Raw genomic sequence first — 26523 nt, forward strand, 5'->3', positions numbered from 1 at the left:
AACATGGTACAGGGAGGGAGAGTAAAGTAACTTGGAGCCAATTCATAGTTTCACATCAATATATAAGGTATTTATAAAGGAACTCCATTCTAGATCTGAAAGTGAGGAGTTAGGATCTCTAATCTATCTATCTAGCCGGATGCAGATGGATTCTGCATCTTCTCTGCACACATGGGACAGGGAGAGAGAATAGAGTGACTTGGAGCCAATTCATAATTTCAAATCAATATATAGGGCAGTTAGTAGGATCTCTAGTCCATCTATCTGGCTGGATGCAGAGGGGTTCTGCATCTTCTCTGCACACATGGTGCAGGGAGGGAGAGTAAAATGACTTCAAGCCAATTCATAGTTTCCAATCACTATATAAGGCATTTATTAAGGAACTTTATTCTAGATGGGAAAGTGAGGAGTGGGATCTCTAGTCTATCTATCTAGCTGGATGCAGATGGATTGGCGTGTTTCACACTTGTACTGGTGGTTCCGCGTGGTATTCGAGGTTCTGCCGGGACCCGGTTGCTAAAATCTCTCTCCAGCAGGTTGGACGCACTTGTGAAAGGTGGGCCCCCCAGATGTGCCACTCCCAGCTGGTCCACTTCCAGGCCACCCTGCGCCTGCAACTCCGTCGCCTGCGGATGCGGTTCCGGTACCCTCTGCTCCTGAGGTTTCCGTCCCCACTCCCACTCTGCCTGTGGAACAGCCGCCAACGGATCAAGCCGTCCTTCTGGCGCCGGGTGAGCCTGCAGCACCAACACCCTCCAGTGGCAGTGGCCTGTGGCCTTCTTTTCCCTGGCCGCTGCCTGCCATGGGGGGATGGGGTCCAGCCACGTACTGGTCCTCTCACACAACCTTTGGGGGATTGGCATCCCCCTGACTTTTCCGGGTGTCACGGCAGACCTTCAAGGGACAGCTGAACAGGTCGGGCTGGGCAATAGGCCAGCTGCTGGTCCGCCTCCACCACCCTCAGGGGCCGTTCCCTCTATTGTCCCTAGTACCGGGGAGCAGGCTGGTTTCTATCCTCAGGGTACATTGCCTTCTGCACAGCATGCACCCTATGGTGGGCTCGGCAATAAGCTGGCCGCTGGTCTGCTTTCACTGCCCTCAAGGGCTCTTCCCTCTATAGTCCCTAGTACCGGGGAGCAGGTCGGTTTCTATCATAAGGGTGTATTGCCTTATGCACAGCACGCACCCTATGGCGGCTTGTGGCACTCTTGAAATACATGGGCATTATTCAGGGGCGGTCTCTGACTTTGCAGGCTCCTCCTGGATCCACTATGACGAAAGTCTCCGCATGCGTGCTGCCTTGGACCCCACCTTACGGTGGGATGCCCCCTTGCAGGAGCTAGGGTTAGTAAGTAAGTTCCCAGCCTGTCCAGTAGAAGGGGGCCGGTCGGACCAAATTATATGTTGGGAACTGTGCCTAGTTTCTCACTCTGTACATGCTCAGTGGGAGGAAGTCAAAGTCGCATCATGCACAAGCTGTTTTCGCACTCTGTACATGCAGGAGTTCCCGCCTCCGGCCCCTTGGGCAGCAGGCTCTGGGATCACTGCGGGGGGCAGATCTTGCTTGGAGGCACAAGACAGCATGTATGAGACAGTTCCTGCCCATGGACAGAGTTCCTGCTTCTAGCCTCATGGCTTTGCAGCAAACTCTGGCATTCCTGTCAGCAAATCTTGCTGCAGGCACAAGATAGCTAATCTGACATGTCCAGAGACTCCTTATTGTAGGGGTTCCACCCATCCCTGCTATCTTTTAATTACAAAGATTAGCTCGGGATGTTTGGTCAGTTCAGAGAGATCTCCAGCTCGTATTCTGTTAGCTGCCATCTAGGGGAGGAGACATGGCCCAAGGCAAATCTGCATCTCTGCTAACGGGCCCCTGAGGTGCTAGCCTGGTCCCACAAAAAAGTCAGGAGTTGGTGAGAGAGTTAGTTTTATTTGTGAGCAAAAGCAATTGCATTATTTCTTGTGTACCTCTATCTTGTGTAGATCAAATTTAAAGTGATGTAAAAGGGGTACAGTTGAAGTAATACAAAAGGGGTAATAAGCATCCTGTAGTGTGATAAGAATTTATAGTCTACAGGTATTTTACCTATGTCGAATCTCTGTAGAGAGCAATTGGGTTAATCATTGACGAGGATCAGCATGAATTTCTTGCAACAGGAAAGGGATTATCATTTTCTGGCAAACTTTTCCATACATTAGCTCCTGCTTTACAGAGCAGTTTGAGATCTGGTATGCCAGTTCACCCCGAGTTCAGGTATTATTTCATTTCTTAATGTATAATGAAATTCAGTGAACTCAGACCCAGGCTTATTCCACATACTTCTCGGTTGGTACCTCTGGGTTGAATGTTGGGGTCAAAGGGGGATCTCCCATGGACGGCTGCATGCGATTCTCTGAGCTGGCCTTTTCGGAAGGGGGAGCCCTCCTGTTTTTAGGTCCGCTTGGCGGCGGCTAACAACCCTCTGCTCTGTCCAGTAGCAGCCTTGTCGCCTTTTTGGGCGCTTTTCACCCCAGTGAGCTGCTGCTGCTCAATGGCGGATCCCCCCGGGATCGCTGCCTGCAGTTTTCTGACCTGTCCTTAGCAGCAGGGGAGGCAAGATTGTTCCTCCGCTGCTCCACAACGGATCAGAAGGGCAAGGGTCAAGTGGTTCAGTTGGCAGAGGCTGCCGGTTCGGTGCTCTGCCCAGTGGATGCCCTATGGCACTACACAGGATTGAGGCCATGCCCGGATGGGTGTCTGTTTACACATGACAATGGGACCCCACTGACTCAGTACCAATTTCTAGCGGTTGTCCGGAAGGCCCTGCGGGTGGTTGGAATTCCACTGGGTGGGCTCACCTTGCACTCCTTTAGGATCGGGGCGGCCACTACAACTGCCCGCCTGGGCTTGCGTGAGGACGCTGTCCAGCGGATTGGGCGTTGGAGGTCCGTGGCGGTCAGGCGTTATGAGCACTGACAGCGGTCAACGTCCCTGGTTTTGATGTTCTGCGTTTTTTCCTGGCAGGTGCTGGTGGAGCAGTGGCTCCGGTCCGGGTCCTGGTGTGTGGCCATTCGCTGGTCTTCTGGGCCTTCAAGCGGACCAGCACCTCCCACTGGGGCACTCAGTTGGGGCTTCGGCAAGAGGGCCTCAGTGTATTGGTTAGGCATGCAAGGAATGCTGTGGGGTCAGCTGCTTCCCGTTGTTAGGAACCATCTAGTTAGCTTTCCTGTTCCCCACGTTATTATACTGCATTTGGGTGGAAATGATTTGGGCCGGTGAACTGGCCTCTTCATTGTTCAGCAGGCCTCCTCTGATTTGGCAGTGCTGCGAGACTGGATACCTGGGGTCCGCATTCTTTGGGTTAATTGGCCCCAACGCAGAGTATGGCAGGGGGTTTCTAATGGGTGTTGAGAGGGCTCGGCGGAAGGCTTCGGCGGCTATAGGTAAGCTAGTAAGGGCCGCCGGTGGGGAGGAGCTGCACCAACCTGGGATAGCTGCCCGTTTCCCTGCTTTGTTTCGCTCTGATGGTGTGCACCTGTCTGAGTCCGGTTGTGACTTGTACCTGCGCAATATTCAGAGGGGGCTTGCTGAATTTCTGGAGGGTTATGGGGCAGGGAGGTCAAGCTTGGGCTAACCTCCCTGTGTGGCAGTAACAGTGCGGGCTGAGGGGTAAATTGAGGTTAGAATTCGGTGAGCACCCTTGGGTATTTAAAGGTTGATTGGTTAATCGCTCCTTTGTGGCCTGTGCGGCACGGGGAGAATGATTGCCATGAAACCTGCTTCAGGACTTCACCAACCTTTGGGCTGTGCGGTCCGGGGTGGATGAAGACCTTGAAGTATCCAGATCACCTCCTGCAAAGGGGGTGGTTGGCTTTGAAGGAATTAGGTGGGGTGTACCTGCCGGTTTCCTGAGCCAGGGTGTGTCGCCCATTCAGGTTATGGGCGGGACTTTGGGTCCTAACCCATACCTAGGGGCCCGCACTGTTCTTTAGGGGTCATTAATCACCTGTTGTCCCAGTTCGCTATGCCTGTTGTGTTATTAATAAAATTGTGGCCCTTTTCACCCATAATTATGTCTCCTTCTGAGGTGTGAATGTTCATTGTATCATAGCAAATGAGATTTTTTTTCAATTAGACAACTCTCATGACCCCACTTTCACTTTTTCACACTCTCTATTACTATGAATAATATGAGGAAGTAATCAATTTAGCACACTTCACCTTATGAAGACAAACCTCATAAAAATAAATTCACCAAAATTCACCCCTCTGCCCAATCACTCTTAAATTGGGGATGGGTGGTAGCCTCCACCCATTAGGCACTATCTACCAGCCCACCCCACTCCTTTGGGGCAGATCCACTTTCTGCCCCCAATCTGCCCCAAAGACACCCAAACTTCAAATATTCCCAAAAAATCAGCCCTCTGCCCAATCCCCCTGAAATTGGGGTGGTAGCCTCCACCCATTAGGCACTACCACCCCACCCCACTATTCTGCCCCAGGCCCCACTTTCTGCCCCAATCTGCCCCAAAGACATGAAAATTTCAGAAATTTACCAAAAATCAGCCCTTTGCCCAATCCCCCTGAAATTGGGGTGGTAGCCTGCACCCATTAGGCACTACCACCACACCCCACTCCTTTTGTCCAGATCTCATTCTATGCCCCCAAACTGCCCCAAAGTCACTAAAACTTCAAAAATTCACCAAAAATCAGGACTTTGCCCAATCCCCCTGAAATTGGGGTGGTAGACTCTACCCATTGGGCACTACCACCCCACCCCAAAATTTTGCCCCTGGGTCCCTTTTTACCCCCGAATCAATTCAGATTCAGATTCAGATTAAATCCGAATCCAAACCGAATCAAGGGTGATTCGGGTGACCCAGATTCGGGCACAAAACAGAACAGGGGTGATTCGGTTCGGGTCCGAGCCGAATCACCCGAAAACCCGAATTGCACACCCCTATTTTTCTGGCTGTCCATGGTATCCTCAAAAGTCTTCTCCAGCACCAAAGTTCAAAAGCATCAATGCTTTTTCTGTCTTGTTTCTTCAAAGTCCAGTTTTCAAATCCATAGAGTATCACAGGAAAAAACATTGTCCGAATGATTCTAATCTTTGTAGATGTAGACATGTCATGGCATCTAAATATCCTCTCTCCAGTCAGCATGTCTGTAGTTAGATCACTCTCCATTTTGTCCAGAAGGGAGAGGGGAGGCAGGACGTTATGTTACTGTTGCTGGATGCTGGACTGAGTATGCCAGTATTAACCTGTGGGGTCTGATGCTCGTGTTAAAAATGTGATTAATTAGATCTTTATTCAGAGAATTCAAGGTAAAGAGATTTCATCTTCTGTAGCATATGGCAGCCAAGTGAGATGGAGGGAGGACTGGACAGCAGGGAAGTTTGCCTCTTTTTGACCAATGGTCCATGCAGTCAAGCTGGATATGGAGAAGGCTTGTTGCTTGCTCATCATTAGCATAGTGCCAATCAGGGGCGTAACTATAATAAGGCAAGGGGAGACCATCGTCTCGGGGGAGCCTGCCTCAGTGGGGGGCAGAGACATGTCCTTCACCCCCACCCAGCGCCTGCCTGAGCTTCCTTGAATTATTATTATTTTTAATCCTCCTTCCGCTGTGAGTCTCTCCTCTGGGAGGACTCCCCCCACCTCCTTTCCTTTTGCCTCGTGGGCTGAGCTCCTCCTCCTCCCCCATCCATTGGTTGACTGCGACGCACATGATCCAGAGAAGGCACATGATCAGCTTGCTCTGTTGCTTCCTGGAACACGCGCAGAGCAAGCCAGAGTCTCGATCGCCATCATCAGAGCCTGTGAGCCCTCTGCCCTACCTGCTGCCTGAGGGACAGACAACAGACAAGCTAGGAGTGTGGAAACTGAGAGACAACATCATGGAGAAGTAGCAGGAGTCAGATTAGCTGAGCGGGAAGGATGGGGCAGGGAGAAATGGCATGTGGCGGGGCTCTCAGGCAGCTTTTCGCTGGGGGCATCTTCTTTTATTATTATTATTTCTACTATTATTATTTATTTATTTACACAGACAGACAGGTGTTATTGACTGGTTTGTTTTATCCAGACATCGAGTCCTTCCCAAGGACCTGGGATGGCTGAATTTTATTGTCAATGTTGTTGCTGTTATAGATATCGTCGCAGAATATAGGCTGTTCTCAGTAAAGCTGCTTTTTGTAACTGGCTGGTCATGATTTCTGTGGCCCCTATGGTGTTGAGGTGCTCTTCAAGGTCTTTTGGAACTGCACCCAGGGTGCCAATTACCACTGGGATTATTTTGGTCTTTTTCTGCCACAGCCTTTCAATTTCAATTTGTAGATCTTTGTATTTTGTTGTTCTTTCTCTTTTTTCTTCTTCTTCTATTCTGCTATCCCCTGGTATTGCTATGTCGATTATTTTAACTTGTTTTTCTTTCTTTCTTCTTTTTCTTCTTCTTCTATTATTAATAATAATAATAATAATAATAATAATAATAATAATAATAATAATTCGCTTTCTATACTGCCCTTCCAAAAATGGCTCAGGGCAGTTTACACAGAGAAATAATAAATAAATTTTAGTGGTTCTTCTCCTCCCACTCTGACCCTGACGGATTCTTCCCCACCTGACCACATGGCCCGCTTCTCCCCCTCCCCGCCCGCCCTGCAAGTTCTCTGGCAGCCTCCACTGCATGACTCACTTCTTTCTCTCCTGCCCACATGGTCTGCTTGCTTATCCACCCCTCCCCACCAGCCCGTCCGCCCACCCTGCAAGACAGTAATCCACTCAGTCCGGCAGCAGCCCCACTGCATATCTCGCTTCTTCCCCACCCACCTGCATGGCTCGCTTCTCCCTCTGCCCGCATAGCGTGATGCAAGTTCTCTGTGCTGGTGGCAGCCCTCGCCGCACAAGATGGCAGAGACATCGGGCTAGGAGGAGAGGAAGGCAGTGATGTGGGGGGGGCTATTTTAAAATTTTGTCTCTGGGCCCACTCCAACCTTCTTACGCCCCTGGTGCCAATGGTCTCCAAGTGGGAGAGTTATGTGGAGGTGGAATATCAAAACGGAGGTAAAGAAATCATTTTGCAAATCTTACTGCTAGGAGTCCTATGGAGACAGGCAAAAAAGGACTGATGTGGGACAAGCTCAGCAGAGTTGTTGAAACGGAGGGGGGCACAGCTCATGATCAGACATAGCTGCCCGAAGACTCAATGAATGGAGATGAAGTTGCATGGGAGAGTGTGTGGGATAAGAGCTGGTGAAGGAGACATGGCAGGAGGGTTGGGACCTGATCCTTTTCCAGACAATACTGATCAGTGATTATGCAGGAGGGAAGTGAGTTTGCCCTCACTGCACCTTGAAATACACTCAGGAAGCCACTTTGTCAGTTACCCCAAGGATTGGTATATCCGACTTTATTCAGCTGCAGAGAATTGAAAGGCCCCAAAGGCACTGAGCAACCACATGGGGCAAGAAGAATGACATCCACCAGCCATGCTTACTAGCCACAGCCCCTATGCCACTATGTCCTTGCTCCACAAACCCAGGCAGCTGCATGCACAACATCCAATGGCAAGTTAAAACCCATATTGTACAATAGCAAATCTATAACTGACTTCCAGAGAGAACTGAGCAAGGATCTCAAGGGTAACGACAACTGTACACAATGACTTAGGAATTGGCATTTCCTGCCATTTCATATTGGAATAAGAGGAGGAGACCCATTGCATCATTGACCATTCTAGTCCAAGGAGGTCTTCTAAGGGGTTTCTTCCTAGGGCATAGCTCTTCTGTTGGTGTTTGATTGCTGGTCACCCCCCACTCATTTCCCCACTAAAAATGTTGGTGGGGAACTGCCTGTTATGCTATTCAGAGCTGCACGATTTCATGGAGGATCATTATCTCCCCTGCAATTATCTGAATCATGATCGTTGACTCTGCCAAACCTCCAGCAGCTTTCCAGTAAGTAGCAGCATATCATTTCATAAGCAAAGTGGCTATAAATCCCTCCACTTGTACCATTCAGAGCTGGGATTAGGGGTGAGAGGCAGGGAGGGCTCTGTCACTTTCTGGCTTCGAATCAGTTTAACTTTTTATGTTAAGCTTGTAACATTTCATGGTCAAGAGAACCATATCAGGCTGATAAGGCTTCAGGTGGACACATGGGTATCTGCATCTAGATAAAATAGTTGTACTCATATACTGCTGTTAGTGGTGTTAATGCTTCTATTGCCTGGGGTAGCATGCAAAGAAGATACCTTGAAGTGTCCCGCACATGATCCACTCCCTTTTCCTTATGGGTAGTATCTGTCTCGGGATCTCCTCATTGGAGGGATTACTTCTCAGATCATGTCCCTGTTCCCTGAGGTTGCCTTCACAGAACACTCTTGTTTAAATCAGTTGTCATTAAAGGCATGCTTCTCTATCTTATATTAAACTTATACGGTCTCATGGTAAAAATAAGTCTATCAGCTTCCCTTGACTACATATAGAAAGGAGGTACAGAGGTCTGAGAGCTCTTGTCCTCAGCTCTTAAAAAGACCATCAGTGGTCTGATAACAATCCTTTGTGAATCTGGTTTGTTTTTAATATTGTAAACTGCTTTGGTTGCCTTTGTCAAGGCAGAAATACAGTATAAAAATGCAACAAAGAAATATATAAAACTGCCGAGTCTGCTGCCGTCCAATGTGGCTTGTTTCAACTTGGCTGATGCTGGTGGTAAGACTGCAGATGTGCACAAGGGTGTTTAGAGCAACAATTTGACCACAAATGGTGCTGTTAATGGTGTTGCTGCTTCTGTGGCCTCTGATGGTGTGCAAGGAAAATACCTTGAAATGCCCCACATATGATCCACTCCCTGTTCCTCATGAGTGGTATCAGCCTGGGGACCTCCTCATTGGTGGGATTACTTCTCAGATAATGTACCTGTTCCCTGAAATTGCCTTCACAGAACACCCTTCAAAGAATATGGGCTTTGATCTTCCAATGTAAGAATATTTTCCCTTCTCCCATGTCACATGAGCTTGGAAATCTCATAATGTGTAACAAAACATAATAGAATCCTCAGATTATATACAGAAGCAGTGTGCTGGCATCCACACACCTTCCTTGGACACTAATGTTTTGTGAGTCTCATGTTCTTTATTTCCTTTAAATGACACATTGAACTTCTTTTCTCCAAATCAAATGTCTCTTTGGAAGGTGTGACTTAGAATTTTCTGTAATTACACTGCATCTTCAGAGAGGTGGATGTGGTTTTAAACTGTACAAGAATTTGCAGAGAATCTGAGAACTTAAGGGGAATAATACTACCTTGTATCTCTGTTCTACTAAAGCCACCAACCTTGTATAAAGCCAGGAGATTGCAAATGTGGGGGAATTTAGTAAAAAAAGACACCAGTGGTATAAAATACCACTGTGACAAGTAGGCCAACACATACATTTTAAAATGAAAGAAACAAAAGAAAAGGAGTTAGAGCACCATTGATCAAAGTGGGTGTCCGGATAAGACATTGACTAGTATGCTAAGAGTAATTTTTGGCCAAATGACCCATGTATTGTACAATGGAACATTAAATAATATTTTTCAGTTACTTGCAGAATATTAATTTTGGCATGTTTAAGTCTTGAAATGAAGAGGGAGTTATTACACAATTCAGTAAACACCTTAGACTATACAAGCTAGTTTATATTTAGTCAAATTGATGTCCATAGCTCAATGATAAAGTGAATGCTTTGTGGAAAGTCCAGGTTCAACTTCCGACATCTGTAAGGTGTCCAGCTGGAAGGTATTTCTGCCAGAGAAATCTGGAAGATACTGCCAATCAGAATAGACAACTTTAGGATAATTATCTAGTAAATTAATTGGGGTCTATAATCTTATTTCCAAATGTTTGCCATTTAGTTCCAGTTCACAAAATAACACCCATTTCTGTCTCCTCTTGTAGACCTCTGTGCTTTGTCTTTGTCTTCCCACTATGTCCTGATTACTTTTGTGACTTCTTATCTTCTGCCTCTGTGTGTTTGTTCTCCTGTATACTAAGAAAGATGAAATCTGATGGTGATAGTTCGAGGTGGTTACACAATAATATTAACTTTAAATAAGTCTAGATGAACTAAACTCTGTTTATACCAATTCAATCCATTCTACTTTCAAGTCCCAGGCAAGTCAACAAATGTGTGAAGAACTCATATCTATCATGAACTGAGAAATAAACTGTGGTCCTAGCTTCAGTTATGTATTTCACTTCTTTAATTTAGTGTATAACTCTTTATTGTTGCAATGTTCGTATTTGGATCATACTATTCCAAAGCTGTCCATTTGTGGCCCAATAAATATTGTATTTCAAATTATTTTTTCTTGTCTTGTGGTAATATTAAGCTATTATCAGTGCTTTGTAACCGGCTTCTGTAATATAAGTCTCTATTATTATTATTTATTAATAATTAAAAATTAAAAATAGTAGTAGTAGTACAGAATCTAGACTAACACTGCACTTTCATTAGAACATTTTGTGTGGGCAACTATTTTTGCTGGTTCCCACCTTCCCTCTGCTGCCTTTAATTTGTGTCTCTGATGGTCCTGATGTGATGGGGGTGGGTGTTGGTGGTGGTTGATCTGCCTCTTATCCTACCACATGCAGCCAAGAAGTTGCTTCAATGTTCATTTTATGAGATTCATGGGTAGTTCTGGAGGGGTGAGCAAGGATTCACACAACTGGATTCTAAAACAAATTTATCTTTATTAAAATTTTAATTGATTACATATGACTAGCAGACAGAGAAGAGTAACTGATTGAGTTATACTATTGAAGTAGTATTAGCTGAAGTAGCAGTGAATAGAATTTAATCCTAACTTTGACCTAGAGCAGTCTGCATGTTTCCTAGCAATGATGCAAGCTTCATCTCAAGCACACTCTTGTGGTGGGTGCTACCAGCTTGAAGAGGGACAGACTGAGTGGAGTTTTAAGCAAGGCAGAGAAGGAGGGAGGGGGAATGGGCTGAGAATATGACAGTAATGTTCCCAGGGTGGGAACTTGCTGAAAGCTCCAATCAGGTGGGAACAGAGAAGAAATTCAGATCTTGGGTGACTGTGTCATGCGCAGAGGAGAATAGGAGGAGATATGCATGCTGAGAAGGAGAGACGGAGCTGGCGGTGAGGATGAAAGATTTGGACTTCTCTGGAACTCAGGATAGGTAATAGGGAAGAACCAGAGAAAGGAGGAGGATGGAAGCAGGTGTGTTAATCAGAAGTGGTTAGTTGTGAAGGCATGGCTTGGGCAGTATTTACCAGCTTTCACGACTACTGGAATAGTCTCAGGAGGGCAGTCCTTCCTTTGGCGCGCTCCTCCAGTGGGAGGGAGACTTGGCTCCAAAGATGCAGGGAGAGGGCCTCACGGCACTGCTTTCAATTAAAGCAGCGTCTAGCATTCCTCTCCTCCTTTCTCTTTAAAGGAGACGGGTTACATGGTGCCTCTTCCATGAAGCAAGCCCATGCCTTCCTTCCCCCCAGGAATGGCTGTCTGCAGCTTTTTATACCTTTTTGTCACCTCTCAAAGTCAAAATAATCACCATCCAGGGTGTCCCCAATTTGATAAACAAACTCCGGCCCTGTTTCTCACGTCCTTCTCTCGCCCATCAGGTGAGGAGCCAATCAGGAGCTTGGCCTGGCTCTTTGTTTGATTAAATTCAAGATAGAGACAATTTTTTATGTCCAGCCGACCCTGGCTTTTGATCATCTCAAGATCCTTGTTGATGTTCTTCAGCCCAGATAAATATGTTAGAAGGACAGGAGATGTTACATAAGCAAGAGGCGGTGGTGGTGATGGTGGTTTCAGTGTTATGTGAATGTAATGTCCCCTATAGTACGACGTAGGCAGTATTATCTATATGTGCAGTTCCTTATAATTTCCTAAATCAGCTAGATATGATTACACTTGACCTATGTTAAACTAGTTCTCATGTTTGGTTTTAGCAAATCAACAAGCAGCCCAAGGCTTCTCTCTCAGACCTCAAGAATAAGCATTTCCGTTCACTGTCTTGGCTTAGAAAGAAAAATCAAAGTCATTCTTCAGCTTCCTGCCAGAATGACAATCCAGACACAGGCCTCAATCTAGCCTTTTGGCTTTTAGGGTCTCAAAGCAGGCCCTGGTTCTAAAAAGGGGTCCACCTGCCTGTTCATATCAGTCCTTCCTCCATCAGGGACATATTTTTAGGGGAACTGGGGTGATAAAGGGAAAGGAGCTCAGCCAAACATTGTAATGCAAGTGCACCTTTGTTTGTTTTTATTTAACACACACAACACCTTTAGTCTGGATACCTCTCTTTGCTTTTAGCCTTGGAAGCTGCCTGGAAATTTTCTAACAAATATGGGTGCTAAAAAGTGAGTAATTGAACACACCTGGAGAACCTGGGTCTTCCTTGGGGAATTCAAGGAATAGTGATGCTGTCTCCAATGATATACTGAAATCTTTCATGACAAAGGGAGGGCTGCTAGTAGGGCTGTGCAGCCACCAACAGTAGGCTGGATTTGGGAATAGAGTTTGTAGATTGCTGTTCATTAGTGTAGATCATATCTACTGTAAGTGGGAGTGGTGTCAGGACACCAAAGCAGGGGGTGGGAGAATGGAGATGCAAAAGATGTTGCAGATCATTGTTCTAAGAGTCCTGTATAAACAACAGAAGCATGGGCTATTTTGAGAAAAAATCATTGGTATTATTAGAGTAGGGGGATCAGCTGATGATCAGGAAGTGGCTTAACTCATGATCAGGCAGCTGAAGACCAGATGAATGAAAAGGAAGAATGGGGAAATACAGCAGGATGGGGTGTGACCAGAGGTTCTCTTGCCCCTGAACCTCCAGGCTGAGGTCCAGGCCCTCCACAGACCCTGGGTGCCCCAGAATCCTCTTCAGACTGTCCAGGGTGGTGTGGTCACCCAGCTGAGCATGATGATGCTTAATCTGCTGGGGACGGGAAACCTCCCATGGCCTTCATGTTCAGGTTCCAAAATTACCTAGGTGCACTTCTGGGTGCAACTTTAGCACTTTCCAGATAGCATTGGTTTTTGTGAGGGGAGCAGGATTGCCGCAGTCATGCCCTAATGTTCCCACAGGAATCCACCTGGTCAACCACTGCAAGGAATGAGATATTCTGCTTGGTTCAGCTGCAGGACATTCAAAGGCCCCAAAAGCATCCCGCAACCACAAGAGGAATTGTGTCCATCGGCTGCACCCACTAGCACCACCCCCAGACCGCTGTGCCCCACCCCAAGCAGCTACATGCACAATATCCAATAGCAAATTAAACCCAAATTGGACAATAACAGATCTAGAGAGACCTAAACAAAGATCTCAAGGGTGACCAGCTGCGGAGGGAGGCCAGCGGCGGACCAGGTTCTGTCATCCCTGCAGTCCCCCTTGCCCTGCCCCCTGCATCAGACACAGGGAGCGGTTAGCCACACCCCCACATCTGACATCAGATGTGGGGGCGTGGTTTAACTCCCAAATGGGGCCAGGTGGCGCTAAATCACGCACCCCGCATCAATGCTCAATGCTCAATGGTCGCTCCACCCCTGAGGGTGTCTACAACTGTACACTATAACTTAGGAATTGGCATTTCCTTTCTTATGTTGCAAGAGGAGGAGGAAACCCATTGCATCACTGAACATTCTAGTCCCAGGAGTGGGTCCCTCCTGGGCCTAGCTCTTCTGTTGGTGTGTGATTGCTGTGATCCCCTTGGCTGAATCACCCATTCCACTTTTCCTCCCATTGTAGTGCAGAAAAGGAAACAAAATGGCTTCCAATGATGCCACTTATTGGCCAAGGACTGCAGAGGAGGTCATTATCCCCCCTGCAATTATCTGCATCACTATAATTTACTCTGTTTGCCAAATCTCTAGCAACTTTCCAATAGCTAGCAGAACATCAGTTCATAATCCATGTGGTTATAAATCCCGCCCGCCCCACCTGTGCTATCTGGAGCTGAGGTTGGGGGCTGGAAGAAGGCAAGGCTGTGTCAGTTTGTTATACAGTTCTGGCTTCAAATTAGTTGCCACTCCAAGCTTGCTTTTCTAAAACTCCTTATATTAAAATTGCAAAGTTCTATAGTAAAGAGAAGGCAATCACCTTTCTTTACTGCATCTAACAGCAGAGTCTGCTGCCATCCAATGTAATTTGCTCAACAGTCTGCAAATGTGCACAGGAGTGTCCGGAGAGAAGATTTGCCCTCAGGTAGTGGTGTTAATGGCGCTACTGCTTCTTTTGCCTGAGATGGTGTGCAAGGAGGATATCTTGAAATGCTGCACACATGATCCGCTCCCTGTTCCTCATGAGTGGTATCAGCCCGGGGACCTCCTCATTGGTGGGATTACTTCTCAGATCATGTACTTGGTTTCTGATGTTGACTTCACACAACACCCTTCCAAGGATCCAAGCTTTGCTTTTCCAGTGTAAGGATAGTTGTTGGGCTTTTTTGGGCCCCTTTCCCATTTTATATTAGCTTGGTAACCTAAGAAATTATAATAAAAGAAATAGAATTCTCAGATAATATATGGGAGCCCCGAGCCAACATCCGCACACTTTTATGGGGCATTGATGGTTTCTGAGCCTTCATTTCTTTGTCTTCTTTGTAGCACCTCTCAGCTTCCTCCTCCCATAAGCAAAGACTGATTTGGGAAGATGTGAATTAGAGTTTTCCTTAAATGCACTGAATTTGCATGCAGTCAAATAATGATTTTGATTTGTACAATGATCTGCCAAAAAGTCACTTAGAAAATCAGGGCAGTGATAAAACCCTTTTAAAAGTCAGCTGTGTGGGGGATTGCAAGATACATCCATGTCAGGTAAATCATAGCCTCTGGACCAGTCTATACAATTAGGAGGGAGATGTATCAAAAATATACCTGCCCTGACGTCTGGCTCAAATGTTCTGATGTTCCCCTGGTTGATGTTTAGAATGGCAATTCAAATGGTAGTGTCCCCTATATAGGCACAAAGGAAGACACCAGAAAGATGGCACAACATTTGTAAAAGCGATCAGGATGGGCATGCTCTCAGAGCATATTCCTTTTAGTCTCATTGCCAGAGAAGTGTTGTCCAGACTAGTTTTTAACCCATGCTTATGTATGAAACTATGGTTAGTTAAGTTATAAGTTTATTCGGTCATTGACCAGCAAACATTTACAATAAACCAGTATGTGTTTTACAAATAATATAACAAAACCTGGCCATAACAGAAATAATATCAGTTTTCTCATTAGTTAAAATATAATTTAAATAAAATTCATCAGACCGGCCAGGCAAATTGTCTAACATAGGAGATAAAAGTCTTAAACGGGGTCCCCTATAAAAATCACAATCAAGAATAGCGTGCGAGGTGGATACTATAATCCCTTTGCCACATGGGCAAAGTTGTAAAAATAGCGGAACTCCCTTAAACCTGCCATCCAATACTGTTGGAAGAACATTTAAACATTTAAACGCGCTAAAGTGAGGGCTCGTCTAAATTTAGGGACAAGCACCACATCAAAATATTTAGCTGGTTTAAGATTAATAGCTTGACTCCCTAAGTATAAACCCTGCTTAAGCCATGCACCTTCTTGTTGAACTTCTATATCCAGGACATGTTGCTTAACTAACTTCCTGGCTTGCTCAATTCCTACAGTATGCAAATCCTCTATGGAGAGGCCAAAAAAGGAACATTTGCTCAACACAGCTCGTTTCCAGCTCGAATTAAAACCATCATTCCCTATATAGGCACAAAGGAAAGATGGCACAACATTTGTAAAAGAGATCAGGATGGGCATGCTCTCAGAGCATATTCCTTTTAGTCCCATTGCCAGAGAAGTGTTGTCCAGACTAGTTTTTAACCCATGCTTATGTATGAAATTATGGCTCTCAGTCATTTTTCAGTCTTCAGGAGACCTCTTGCAAACTTTGGTGTTTTGGCAAGTATGGGGTTAACATTTTGTTTTTCACTTGCTTCACAGTTTCTTTATCTTTACCAATACTTTGAGTTCCCTTAAACAGATGCTGATTCATAGGTTATTCACCATTTATACCAAAAAAAAAAAAAATCCAGTTCAGGACTTTGCTTATTAATCCAGTTTATACTTAAAGCTGTATTTTCTTTGATTCCTACGATAGACTCTTCCCTGAGTATTTCTCTCCCCTGAACCCAAACCCTATCTAAATGTTTAACTGTTATTCCAACTATCCCCCCCTACACTCTCTCTCTCTCTCTCTCTGTGACCCACCCATATACCTTCCTAATATGTCCCTGGTCACTTTTGTGACTTCTATCTGTTTTTCTCAGTCTCTGTGGCTTTCTTCTCCTGTATTTTAAGGCAGCTAAATGCCAATACTTACTGGGTGGTTACATAATAACATTACTATTTATGTCCTAAATGCACCAGTATTGTATTAAATGATTTTAGCTGTTTAGAGTTTTCCCTCAGAAGTAATGTCTTTCTTTGTTTTATATCCTGCTCTGTCCTGTATGCTCATAGCAGCATAACCCCTGCTAACCTGGCAAAGAAGCACCTTTTAATGTGGAGATTCTCTTTATATAGCAGGGGGAGAGTAGCTGGCCCTCTCCACCCCCAGCACAGGACCTCCAGTGACTGTTGCTGGTGTCTATCTTATGTTTCTTTTTAGATTGTGAGCCCTTTGGGGACAGGGATCCATCTTATTTATTTATTATTTCTCTGTGTAAACCACCCTGAGCCATTTTTTGGAAGGGCAGTATAGAAATCGAATAAATAATAATAAATAATAATACAGCATTTTTGAAAATAATTTAACTCATTTTACAGAGTGGTGACAAAATTCTATCAGCACACCCTGGCCTTGGCATTTGCTGTAACTGAGATCAATGAAAACCCCAAGATCCTGCCCAATGTCACATTTGGGTTCCGTATCCACGACACTTACCATGATGCGAGGATGACGTATCGTAGCACTGAGAACCTGCTCTTCAAATCCCATAGGTTTATCCCCAACTATAAATGTCACAACAAGGAAAATCTCATGGCACTTATTGGGGGACTAAGTTCTGATATGTCCTTCTATATGGCAGACATGTTAAGTCTCTACAAAATTCCACAGGTAAGATTTGTGCATGGAAATGTGGAGAAATTCAGCAATCATACATGTAACCTTGTCATTCTGGGAGTGATTTAAAAAAAATTAAGAAGGCATGATTCTAAACTGTCTTGAAAAACTAAAGATCACTAGGGCCAGATGGCATCCACCCAAGAGTTCTGAAGCAACTCAAATGTGAAATTACTGATCTCCTGGCGGGTGGGGATGTAACATCCCTACAATCAGGCTCTGTATGATCAGGCTACAAAGTAGCTAATATAACTCTGATTTTCAAAAAAGGGATAGCGGGGGATCTGGGAAACTACAGGCCATTTAGCATAACTTCTGTGGCAGGTAAGTTGATGGAAAGCATACTTAAGGACAAAATGATTAAACATATAGAAGAAGAGGCCTCACAGAATGAGAACAAGCATGGCTTTTTCAAGGGCAAGTCTTTCTTCACTAACCTTTTGGAGTTCTTTGAGAGTGTCAACCGGTGATCTGGTTGATATGATATACTTGGACTTCCAAAAAACTTTTTGACAAAGTTCTCCACTGGGCAATCATGGGATAAGGGGACAGGTTCATGTGTGGATTGGTAACTGGTTGGAGGACAGGAAACAGAGGGTAGGAATAAATGGACAGTTTTCTAAATGGAGGCAAGTAAGAAGTGGGGTTCCTCAGAGATCTGTACTGGGACCAGTGCTCTTTAACTTGTTCAAAAATGATCTAGAAGTTGGGGTAACCAGCGAAGTGGCCAAATTTGCAGATGGAGCTAAACTATTTAGGGTAAATGGGAAATGCAGTTCAATGTAAGCAAGTTTAAGTGATGCATATTAGGGCACCCCCACACACACACGCAATTCATATATAGAGAGCTGGTCTGAAGGAAGAGAGCTGGTCTTGTAGTAGCAAGCATGACTTGTCCCCTTAACTAAGCAGGGTCTGCCCTGGTTGCAAATGAAAGGGAGACTAGATGTGTGAGCACAGTAAGATATTCCCCTTAGGGAATGGAGCCGCTCTGGGAAGAGCATCTAGGTTCCAAGTTCCTTCCCTGGCAGCATCTCCAAGATAGGGCTGAGAGAGATTCCTGCCTGCAACCTTGGAGAAGCCACTGCCAGTCTGTGTAGACAATACTGAGCAAGATGGACCTATGGTCTGACTCAGTATATGGCAGGTTCCCAAGTTCAAGGATGTGGTCTGACTCAGTATGTGGCAGCTTCCTATGTTCCTATACACTGATAGGGCCAGAGCTGTCAGTGACTGACTGGGAGAGAGATCTTGGGGTTGTGGGGGACAGCTTGTTGAAAATGTGAAACCAGGGCATACCTCTAAATACCAGTTGCAGGGGAGCAACAGCAAGAGAGAGGGCATACCCTCACCTCTTGCCTGCAGGCTTCTCAGGGGCATCTGGTGGGCCATTGTGTGAAACAGGATGCTGGACTGGATGGGCCTTGGGCCTGATCCAGCAGGCCTATTGTTATTTTGTTATGACTGATAGAAAAACAAAAGCTTGCAGAATGTTTAAGAAACAGAGTGAAGTGGAAAAGAGCTTCAGACAGGATGGAGGAAGGGGAAGCAATTAATTAAATGGCACACAGACAAGTAGGTTGTATAGCTGAGCAGATGCTCAAAGCTGTCTTACAATCTCAATGAGCTTTTGCAAGAGTTACACTTCTACAACAAGATCAATGGATTGTGTTGCATCATTCCTGAAAAATATATCCACTGAGGAAGAGGTTTCACAGCAGGAAGTGCATTTAAGGTTGTGCAAGGCGAGGTGCAATGCTACCTTGCCAGCTGCCAACTAAGCACTAGTTGCTAGCATTATCTTTGCAGTAGTCCAAAATGTGGCAGGCAATGATGCAAAGCTACCTTATATCCTTGTTGTGAAAGTGCAACTCTTGCCCGAAGACTGCAAGAGATCTTCCAACTTTGAGCATCTGCACAGCTATACAACCTCCTTTTCTGTGTGCATCTTTGTTAGTCTGGGTATAAGCCATTGTGTAAAAAGATACTCACATGCACGCTCACACTTATATATTCCCCTTAATTATTCTTTAAAATGTATATATAAATTTCCCTCTAGCTCACGTATGGCTCATTTGCAGAAGAAGAGAGTGATACAGTGCAGGCCCCTTCTTTTTACCGCACGGTCCTAAATGAATCCCATCAGTACATGGGGATTATCCGCTTGCTCCAGCATTTCAGATGGACGTGGGTTGGACTCATTGTTGTAGATGATGACAGTGGAGACCATTTCCTGCAGACTCTGGAACCACTGCTTGCTCCAAACGGAATCTGTTCCGCTTACACCGAAAGAATCCCAAAGCAAGGTCTCCTGCTTTCTCTAGCTGAAATGGAAGATATGGCCACAAAAATGTATCTGCCTTTGATGAATAGGAAAGCCAGCACATTAATAGTCTATGGCGAAAGTATGACCATTATGTGGCTGAGCACTTTAGTGGCTCTAGCAGAATTGGGAAACATAGTTCTTGGAAAGGTGTGGATCATGACAGCCCAGATAGATTTTGCAGTAACAGGCCTTATAACACGGAAGAGTTTTCCAGTATTCGAAGGCACCATTTCCTTCATGATTCATGCAAATGAACCTCTAGGATTCCAGACATATCTTCAGAAAGTAAAACCTCATTGGACAGCAGGAGATGGCTTTCTCAAGGGCTTCTGGGAGCAAGCCTTTGGCTGTTCATTTCCTAATTCCAGTGACCCAACGGAAGTTGATGAAATATGTACTGGGGAGGAGAGGATGGACAGTCTTCCTGAGGCCGTTTTTGAAATGCAAATGACTGGCCACAGCTTCAGCATTTATAATGCTGTCTATGCTGCGGCACATGCTTTGCATGCCATGATCTCATCTACATCCAACTATAGAGCAACGGTAGAGAGCAGAAGATTTCAACTGCAAGATCTCCAGACCTGGCAGGTAATGTTTCTACAATGAAATGCCTTAACTGTGTGAATGACTGTAAACAAATTCATTTCAAACAGTCCCCTTCAATTGCAAATGATTGGAAAAGTCCTATATACAGTGAATAAATGTATATGTGTGCAGATATTTTCTTATGTACACTGTACATACATGTTTTCAACCTAACATGTCAATACAGCTAAAGTGATATCTGATGAAATGATGTACAGATGATTTGTTGAGAAAATTGGGAGGCTCACTTTTGAAGTTGCAAAGAAGATGAGCTGTAAATTTGCAGTCATCTATCACTAGGAAATACCTGCATTTCCAGGGTATGTATTTGTTAAGTGATAAAATTCCAGAAGCAAGCAATGATGTCTGCAGATTTTGGTGTAAAGAGTCCAGTACGTCATTACCCCTTTGTTTCTTTTCCTTTCCACTAGCTCCACCAGTTCCTTCAAGGCATTTCATTTAACAACTCAGCAGGAGAAACAGTATCCTTCAATGATCATTTGGAATTGGTAAATGGATTTGATATCATGAGCTTGGTCATATTTCCAAACACTTCCTTCCTGAGATTGAAAGTGGCAAGGGTGGATCCCAGTGCTCTTGAAAAGAAAGAATTTATCATTCATGAGGAAAGAATTGAGTGGCACAGAAGTTTTAACCAGGTGTGAATTCTGAGGTATCCCAGGGCTCCAGTGTATTGTCAGGAAGTGTGGCCAGAAGTTAACTGTGGTGCACAAACTGTCCCATCATGACTTTGTAATGAAATCATGATGATCACGTCCAAAAACTCAATAAGGCGATTCACATGATTGCCCCGGGTGGGTGGGAAGGGCACAGGGGGTGTTGATTTCATCTTACCTCCCCCCAGGTGACCAAGCAGATTCTCTTTGTTGCACCTCCAATGTGCCCCCACATGTTGCATTGAGGGATGTCTAAAGACCAGAACAATTTCTTGTCCCGGATCCCTCCGCCTTGCTCTGTGCCTCATGGAGGCACCATGTGCCACACACATTGTACTAGGGATTCCCTCAGGGTCACACAATACCCAGTATCCAAGTTAAGGGTGTGAGAGCACCCTTAACCTTGGCTAAAAGCTGGGTTCGCTAAGGGAATTAGGCAGGAGGGGAGCAAAGGGATACACGAGGATCCTGCTGCTTCTTACAAGCAGCTTCAATGTCAGATTCCAAATATCTCTATTCATCGCACTATTTGAAAATGATGTTATATTTTATTTTCTCTCCAAGTGAAAACATGGTAAATAGTTGACATTCCAATAAACGTTTGGTTGGGTTTTGAGGTCGCTTGATCAAATTTACTCAAAAAGACAGTGGGTCCATCCCTGTTTGCAATTTGAGAAAAGCAGCTCAGTACTCAGCTGAATGCTGTTTCTATGGACTGCGGGATTAAACCGAATCATCAGTAGCTTTCCTCAGATTATGGAGGATAAATCCACTGATGGTTGGCAGTCATAATAGCTATATGATTTGTCCAAGCTCAGAGGCTGTCCCCGTATTGTCTAAAACATTGTTTGCATTGTTTTAATTGCTTGTTTGCTTTAGGCTTGGTGTCTTCTACGTTACATTATGAAAACCACCTTGAGATGCAAGTTCTTGTGGTATAGAAAAGATTTAAATAAATCAATAGGTTCTCAAGGAAATATTGACTGCAGTTTGTATGCATAATTTTCTATCTAAATTGCCCTGAGCCATTTTTGGAAGGGCGGTATATAAATCAAATAAATACATAAATAAATGAATAAATAAATGAATAAATGAATGAATGAATGAATAAATAAATAAATAAAAATATCTTCTTCCACATCAACAAATCAATTATTTCTATGTAAATTAGCTCAGGAACATACTCTCAACAAATGTCTAATTTCTCCTACCCTGTACTTCTTTCATATATAGGTGTGCCCCCTTTCTGTTTGTAGTGACTCTTGCTATCCTGGTTATCAGAAGAGGAAGAAGGAAGGAGAGAAATTTTGCTGCTATGATTGTGTTCTCTGCCCAGAAGAGAAGATTTCAACATCAAAAGGTCAATTATATAGTGTAGCAACCCTCCTGCAAGGTTGATGCAGCTGACCATTAATGAAGTGTTAACTTACTGTGTCATGAATGTAACCATTTTGTAACTCAGTGAGGCTGTTCACATGCATGTGCAAAACTGGGCTAAGGAAGCCGCACCTGGTTTTGCATGCACCTGTGTATCACCAGGCCCAATCATAGCAGCACCATGGCAGCAAACCTGCCTATGAAGCCTCCCTTTAAAATGAAACTTTAAAGTTGTTTTTACAATCATCTGTCAGCCACGGATGACTCAGGGAGAGGAGGGGGGATCCCCATAATGTACTGCACACTCGTGCTGTACATTATTTGAACTCCTGAGAATGGCACCCCAACCATCAGAGCTGCCAGCAGAAGCCGGTCATCATCTGGGTGGGCGATCCGCCCGTGCAGAGAAGGTGGAATGATCATCTGTGGGGAGGACTCTTTAGCTCTTTAGGGCTTCCTCCCTGCAAACACTGAAGCCCTCTCTCACTGCTCACGAGAAAGGGCTCAGTGCTGAGTTTCATCCAAGGAAGGTGGTCCCTTTAAACATCACACTTTTCCATGTAATTAGTTCACACATTAATTAGCAAGCCATATGCATCTGTAAAAACCAGCCTTGTAGAATTCTAAAAAGAACGGGAATTTCCTTAGGTGGCCAGGGAGTTAGCATTGTGTTTTCAGTTCTTCACATAATTTGTCTCCAAGATATATGTTAAGCAGAATCTCTAAAATTGTGAAATTCTTTTAACTCTGGGGCCATTGACACAACCTACCAGGTTGTGGGGGACACTACCAGGTAGGGGGACACTTCCCAAATATTTCCTTCCCCCCAGACAATCCTTCATTGCTCAGTGGGAGTACAAGGCAAGCAGAGTGGATTGATCTGAGGCCAGAATTCGTTGTCCTGGCCTCCATGAAGCTCACAATGCAATATGTGATATGCATTGGGGGATTCCCCCTCCCCAAGAGATGGTTGCTCTAGATGCCCGTCTCCATGTGCAGCCAGGTTGGAAGCAACCTGTGCTCGCACACAAGCTGGTAGCACTCACTCCCTTAAGCTTGGCTAACAGCCAAGCTTAAAATCTGGGCTAGGTGGCACTGGTCCACCTGGATTGGGCCCAATCCCAGTGGTTCTCACGCACAGCCTAGCCCAGGTTAGGCTGCATGTGAGAACAGCCTCTGTGTCTGGTATGGCCATCAAAGATTGACTTCTGTTTGCTTGCAGGGTAGTCTTAATGTCCTGAGTGTGGAGTGCCAAAAGTAACTTCTTACAGTTAGTACAAAATTTCCTGAAGATCTTGTGGGGAAAGGGTTAAAGACCATGGCCTGATGGGGCTACTGAGGAACGTAAAGGTGGTATAACTGTATGCACTGCCTAGAGATACATATATCAGGCGGTATATGAATATGATAGATAAATAAATACAGTGCAGCACGATAGGGCAGCTGTTGGACAACTTAAAACCATTTCTGGGCAACTGTGCAGTGCTACTTCCATGGTTTCTGATGGAATAACCATCAATTTACTTAAAGGAATATCAAAATTGCTTTATGGACACTCCTGTGCATGGAACCAGCAGGAAAAGTTCAGATGAGCAAGTCATCCTTACATCAAACATGGTCAATAGAATGTCCCCAGTTCTTGCATCAATAGGCACTGAAAGAGGACATCTTTCTTTCTTTTTCAGACATGGATGACTGTTTTGGATGTCCAGACGATCACTACCCAAATGAAAAAAGAGATGGATGCAACCTCAAAGTTAACACTTTCCTGTCTTATAAAGAACCTTTAGGGATCATCTCAGTTTCATTTGCCACTTCTGGTGCCCTGCTCACAGTTTTGGTGCTAGCAATCTTTATCAGGTACAAAGATACCCCTATAGTCAAAGCCAACAACCGGGACCTCACCTACACACTGCTCATTTCACTCTTGCTCTGCTTCCTCTGCTCTTTGCTGTTTCTTGGACAACCTACCAAGGTTACCTGCTTTCTCCGACAATCTGCTTTTGGCATCATCTTCTCAGTGGCCATCTCTTGTGTGTTGGCCAAAACCATCGTTGTGGTTGTAGCTTTCATGGCCACCAAACCAGGGTCCAACATGAGGAAGTGGCTGGGGAAAAGACTGGCCAACTCCATTGTCCTTTCCTGCTCCCTTATTCAAGCAATCAATTGTGCAGTGTGGCTAGGAATATCTCCACCTTTCCCAGATTTTGACAAGCAATCAGTGACTGGAGAAATTATAGCAGAATGTAATGAAGGGTCTGCCATCATGTTTTATCTTGCCTTGGGCTACATGGGACTTCTGTCCATCATCAGCTTCACTGTAGCTTTTCTCGTCAGGAAATTGCCAGACACCTTTAATGAAGCCAAATTCATCACCTTCAGTATGCTTATGTTTTGCAGTGTTTGGTTTTCTTTTGTACCAACCTACTTGAGCACCAAGGGGAAATCGATGGTGGCTGTGGAGATCTTCTCCATCTTAGTCTCCAGTGCTGGATTACTGTGCTGTATCTTTTCCCCAAAATGCTATGTTATTATATTGAGGCCTAAGTTGAACAACAAAGACCAGCTAATATGGAGAAAGTTCTAAAAGATCAAATGGCCCTATTCTATGTATGTACAGTGGATCAGCAGATCCTCTCTTCCTGACTTACCCATGCCTGTTTCAGCTCCTGAAGGCCTGTGCACTGCAGGACCCCCACAACTCACAGAGCCCTGAGACCCATCTCCCATCTCTCACCTACTCCAAGAAGCCTCTCTTGGATCCTTCCAGTGTAGGCACTGGAAACCCAAATAAATACTATTGGAATGATGAAGAAGTGCAAGGCCGGCCAGCAGAAAACCACCACCAGGAGGGTCTTCTCAAGAGGAAGACTACAACAAAGTCTATGCAAATCTCTCTGGTTTATGATTGTGATGAAGACTGACTGACAGACTGATTGACTGACTGATTGATTCATTACATTTGTTTAAAGGAAATAAGTTTTGGCTCTCTCAAGCCTATATAAGCCTCTTCCTGTGTGCAGGGCTTTGCTGGTAACAACAGTTTACTCAAGGAGAGCTTGCTGTCTGCCTGCTGACTCACAGGCCAGTTCTAGGCCCTGGACCCTCTCTCCCTGGCATGTATATTTATTTAATTTAACAAAGGATTACTGTGCTGTATCTGTGTTGTATCAGAACCTACTTCTCCTTGGGATGCCCTCTGAACCCTGATCCTGTTGCACCTCTCAGCACCTGATAACCTCACTACCTGTGGCATCTCTTGCCATTCTGTCAGCTGCCTATTTCCCTAGACCATGGTTGGAGTGTGCCCTTGCCCTCTTCTGACTACCTGGAATGGTGAGCAGGACAGCGGCAGCCATTGGCCTTCTGGGACCTGGACTGGACCTCATGCTGCCCTCACTCTGGAAAGCAGAGCATCGACACAGACTCCCATTGCCCCCGATGCCAGAGTGGGTGGCCCCACTTGGTAGTATCCCAAGCAGGTCAAAAATAATCAGGAAGCACATGGAGGCAGAGGAGTGTTCTGAGTGATTGGCTGGCACCATAACCCCATCCCCACCATGGGGCGCTTGGCCAAGTCAAGCTCAACCAGTGATGACTTGAGTAACCTGTGCATCACCCCAGTAGGGAGAAGGGAGCAAGTCAGGGAGAAAGGAGTTGCCCAGAACTGGGCTGACAATTGGGTTGAGCAATCAGACAGCCTCACCAGAATTCCGGGGTTGGATTAGGCAAATGCATAGACCCCAGGGCATGCTGGGCACACTGTCTGTGGTGCCTGCCAAAGTAGTGGAGCCACTTCCTGTGTCCATGATGGGCAGGTGTGAATCCTGGGTGGAGCAATGAGAGGGCAGAGAGGGTCTGTCCCCCACAGGGAAGCCCTCTTGAAGCAAACAGAGGAGAGTTCTGCTGCAGCCCCTTTGCTCTTTGGCCAGTTTATCAGGGAGGGCAACAATTAGCCATGAACTGGTTCGAACTGATTTGAATGGAACCACCCCCATTTTGGTTCAAATTCAAACCTGCAGCTCGAACCTGATGGCTGGTTCGGTTCAAATTCGATCCATCAAACCAATCCGGTTCGAATTTGAACGATTCAAATTCAAACTGGTTTGTACATCTCTACTGGAGGTACTGTGCTGGGGGTGGAAAGGGCCAGTTACTCTCCCCCTGCTAAATAAAGAGAACCACCATGTTAAAAGGTGCCTCTTTTCTTTGGTGGTTTCTTTTCTTTGGTGGAATATTGTAGATATTAAACAATATTGCAGACAATATTGAGCTAGATAGACCAATGGTCTGACTCGGTATATGGCAGGTTCCTATGTTCCTATGTTCCTAAGTTCAAGGATGTCTACAGTAGTTCAATGCTAGTCTGGAATGAAGCTCTTGACATGGCACAACGAGCTAGCACAATATCCTTATGCTTGCATGGAACATTTGTACAAGCGCTGCATTAGAATGGCTACAGCCTTAG

General features: G+C 45.1%; 1 protein-coding gene across 1 annotated transcript; it reads left to right on the forward strand.

Moving 5' to 3' along the window:
• Positions 1-569: 569 nt before the first annotated feature.
• Positions 570-24642, forward strand: LOC128329613 (vomeronasal type-2 receptor 26-like). The gene is made up of 8 exons (XM_053261122.1): positions 570-825; positions 1254-1352; positions 3008-3119; positions 16793-17084; positions 19150-20004; positions 20433-20660; positions 21912-22038; positions 23741-24642. The coding sequence occupies exons 1-8, from the start codon at positions 570-572 to the stop codon at positions 24640-24642; spliced, it is 2871 nt and encodes a 956-aa protein (XP_053117097.1).
• The last annotated feature ends 1881 nt before the right edge of the window (positions 24643-26523 follow it).

This window comes from Hemicordylus capensis, chromosome 6 (assembly GCF_027244095.1).
Source record: "Hemicordylus capensis ecotype Gifberg chromosome 6, rHemCap1.1.pri, whole genome shotgun sequence".
NCBI classification, from domain to species: Eukaryota; Metazoa; Chordata; class Lepidosauria; order Squamata; family Cordylidae; genus Hemicordylus; species Hemicordylus capensis.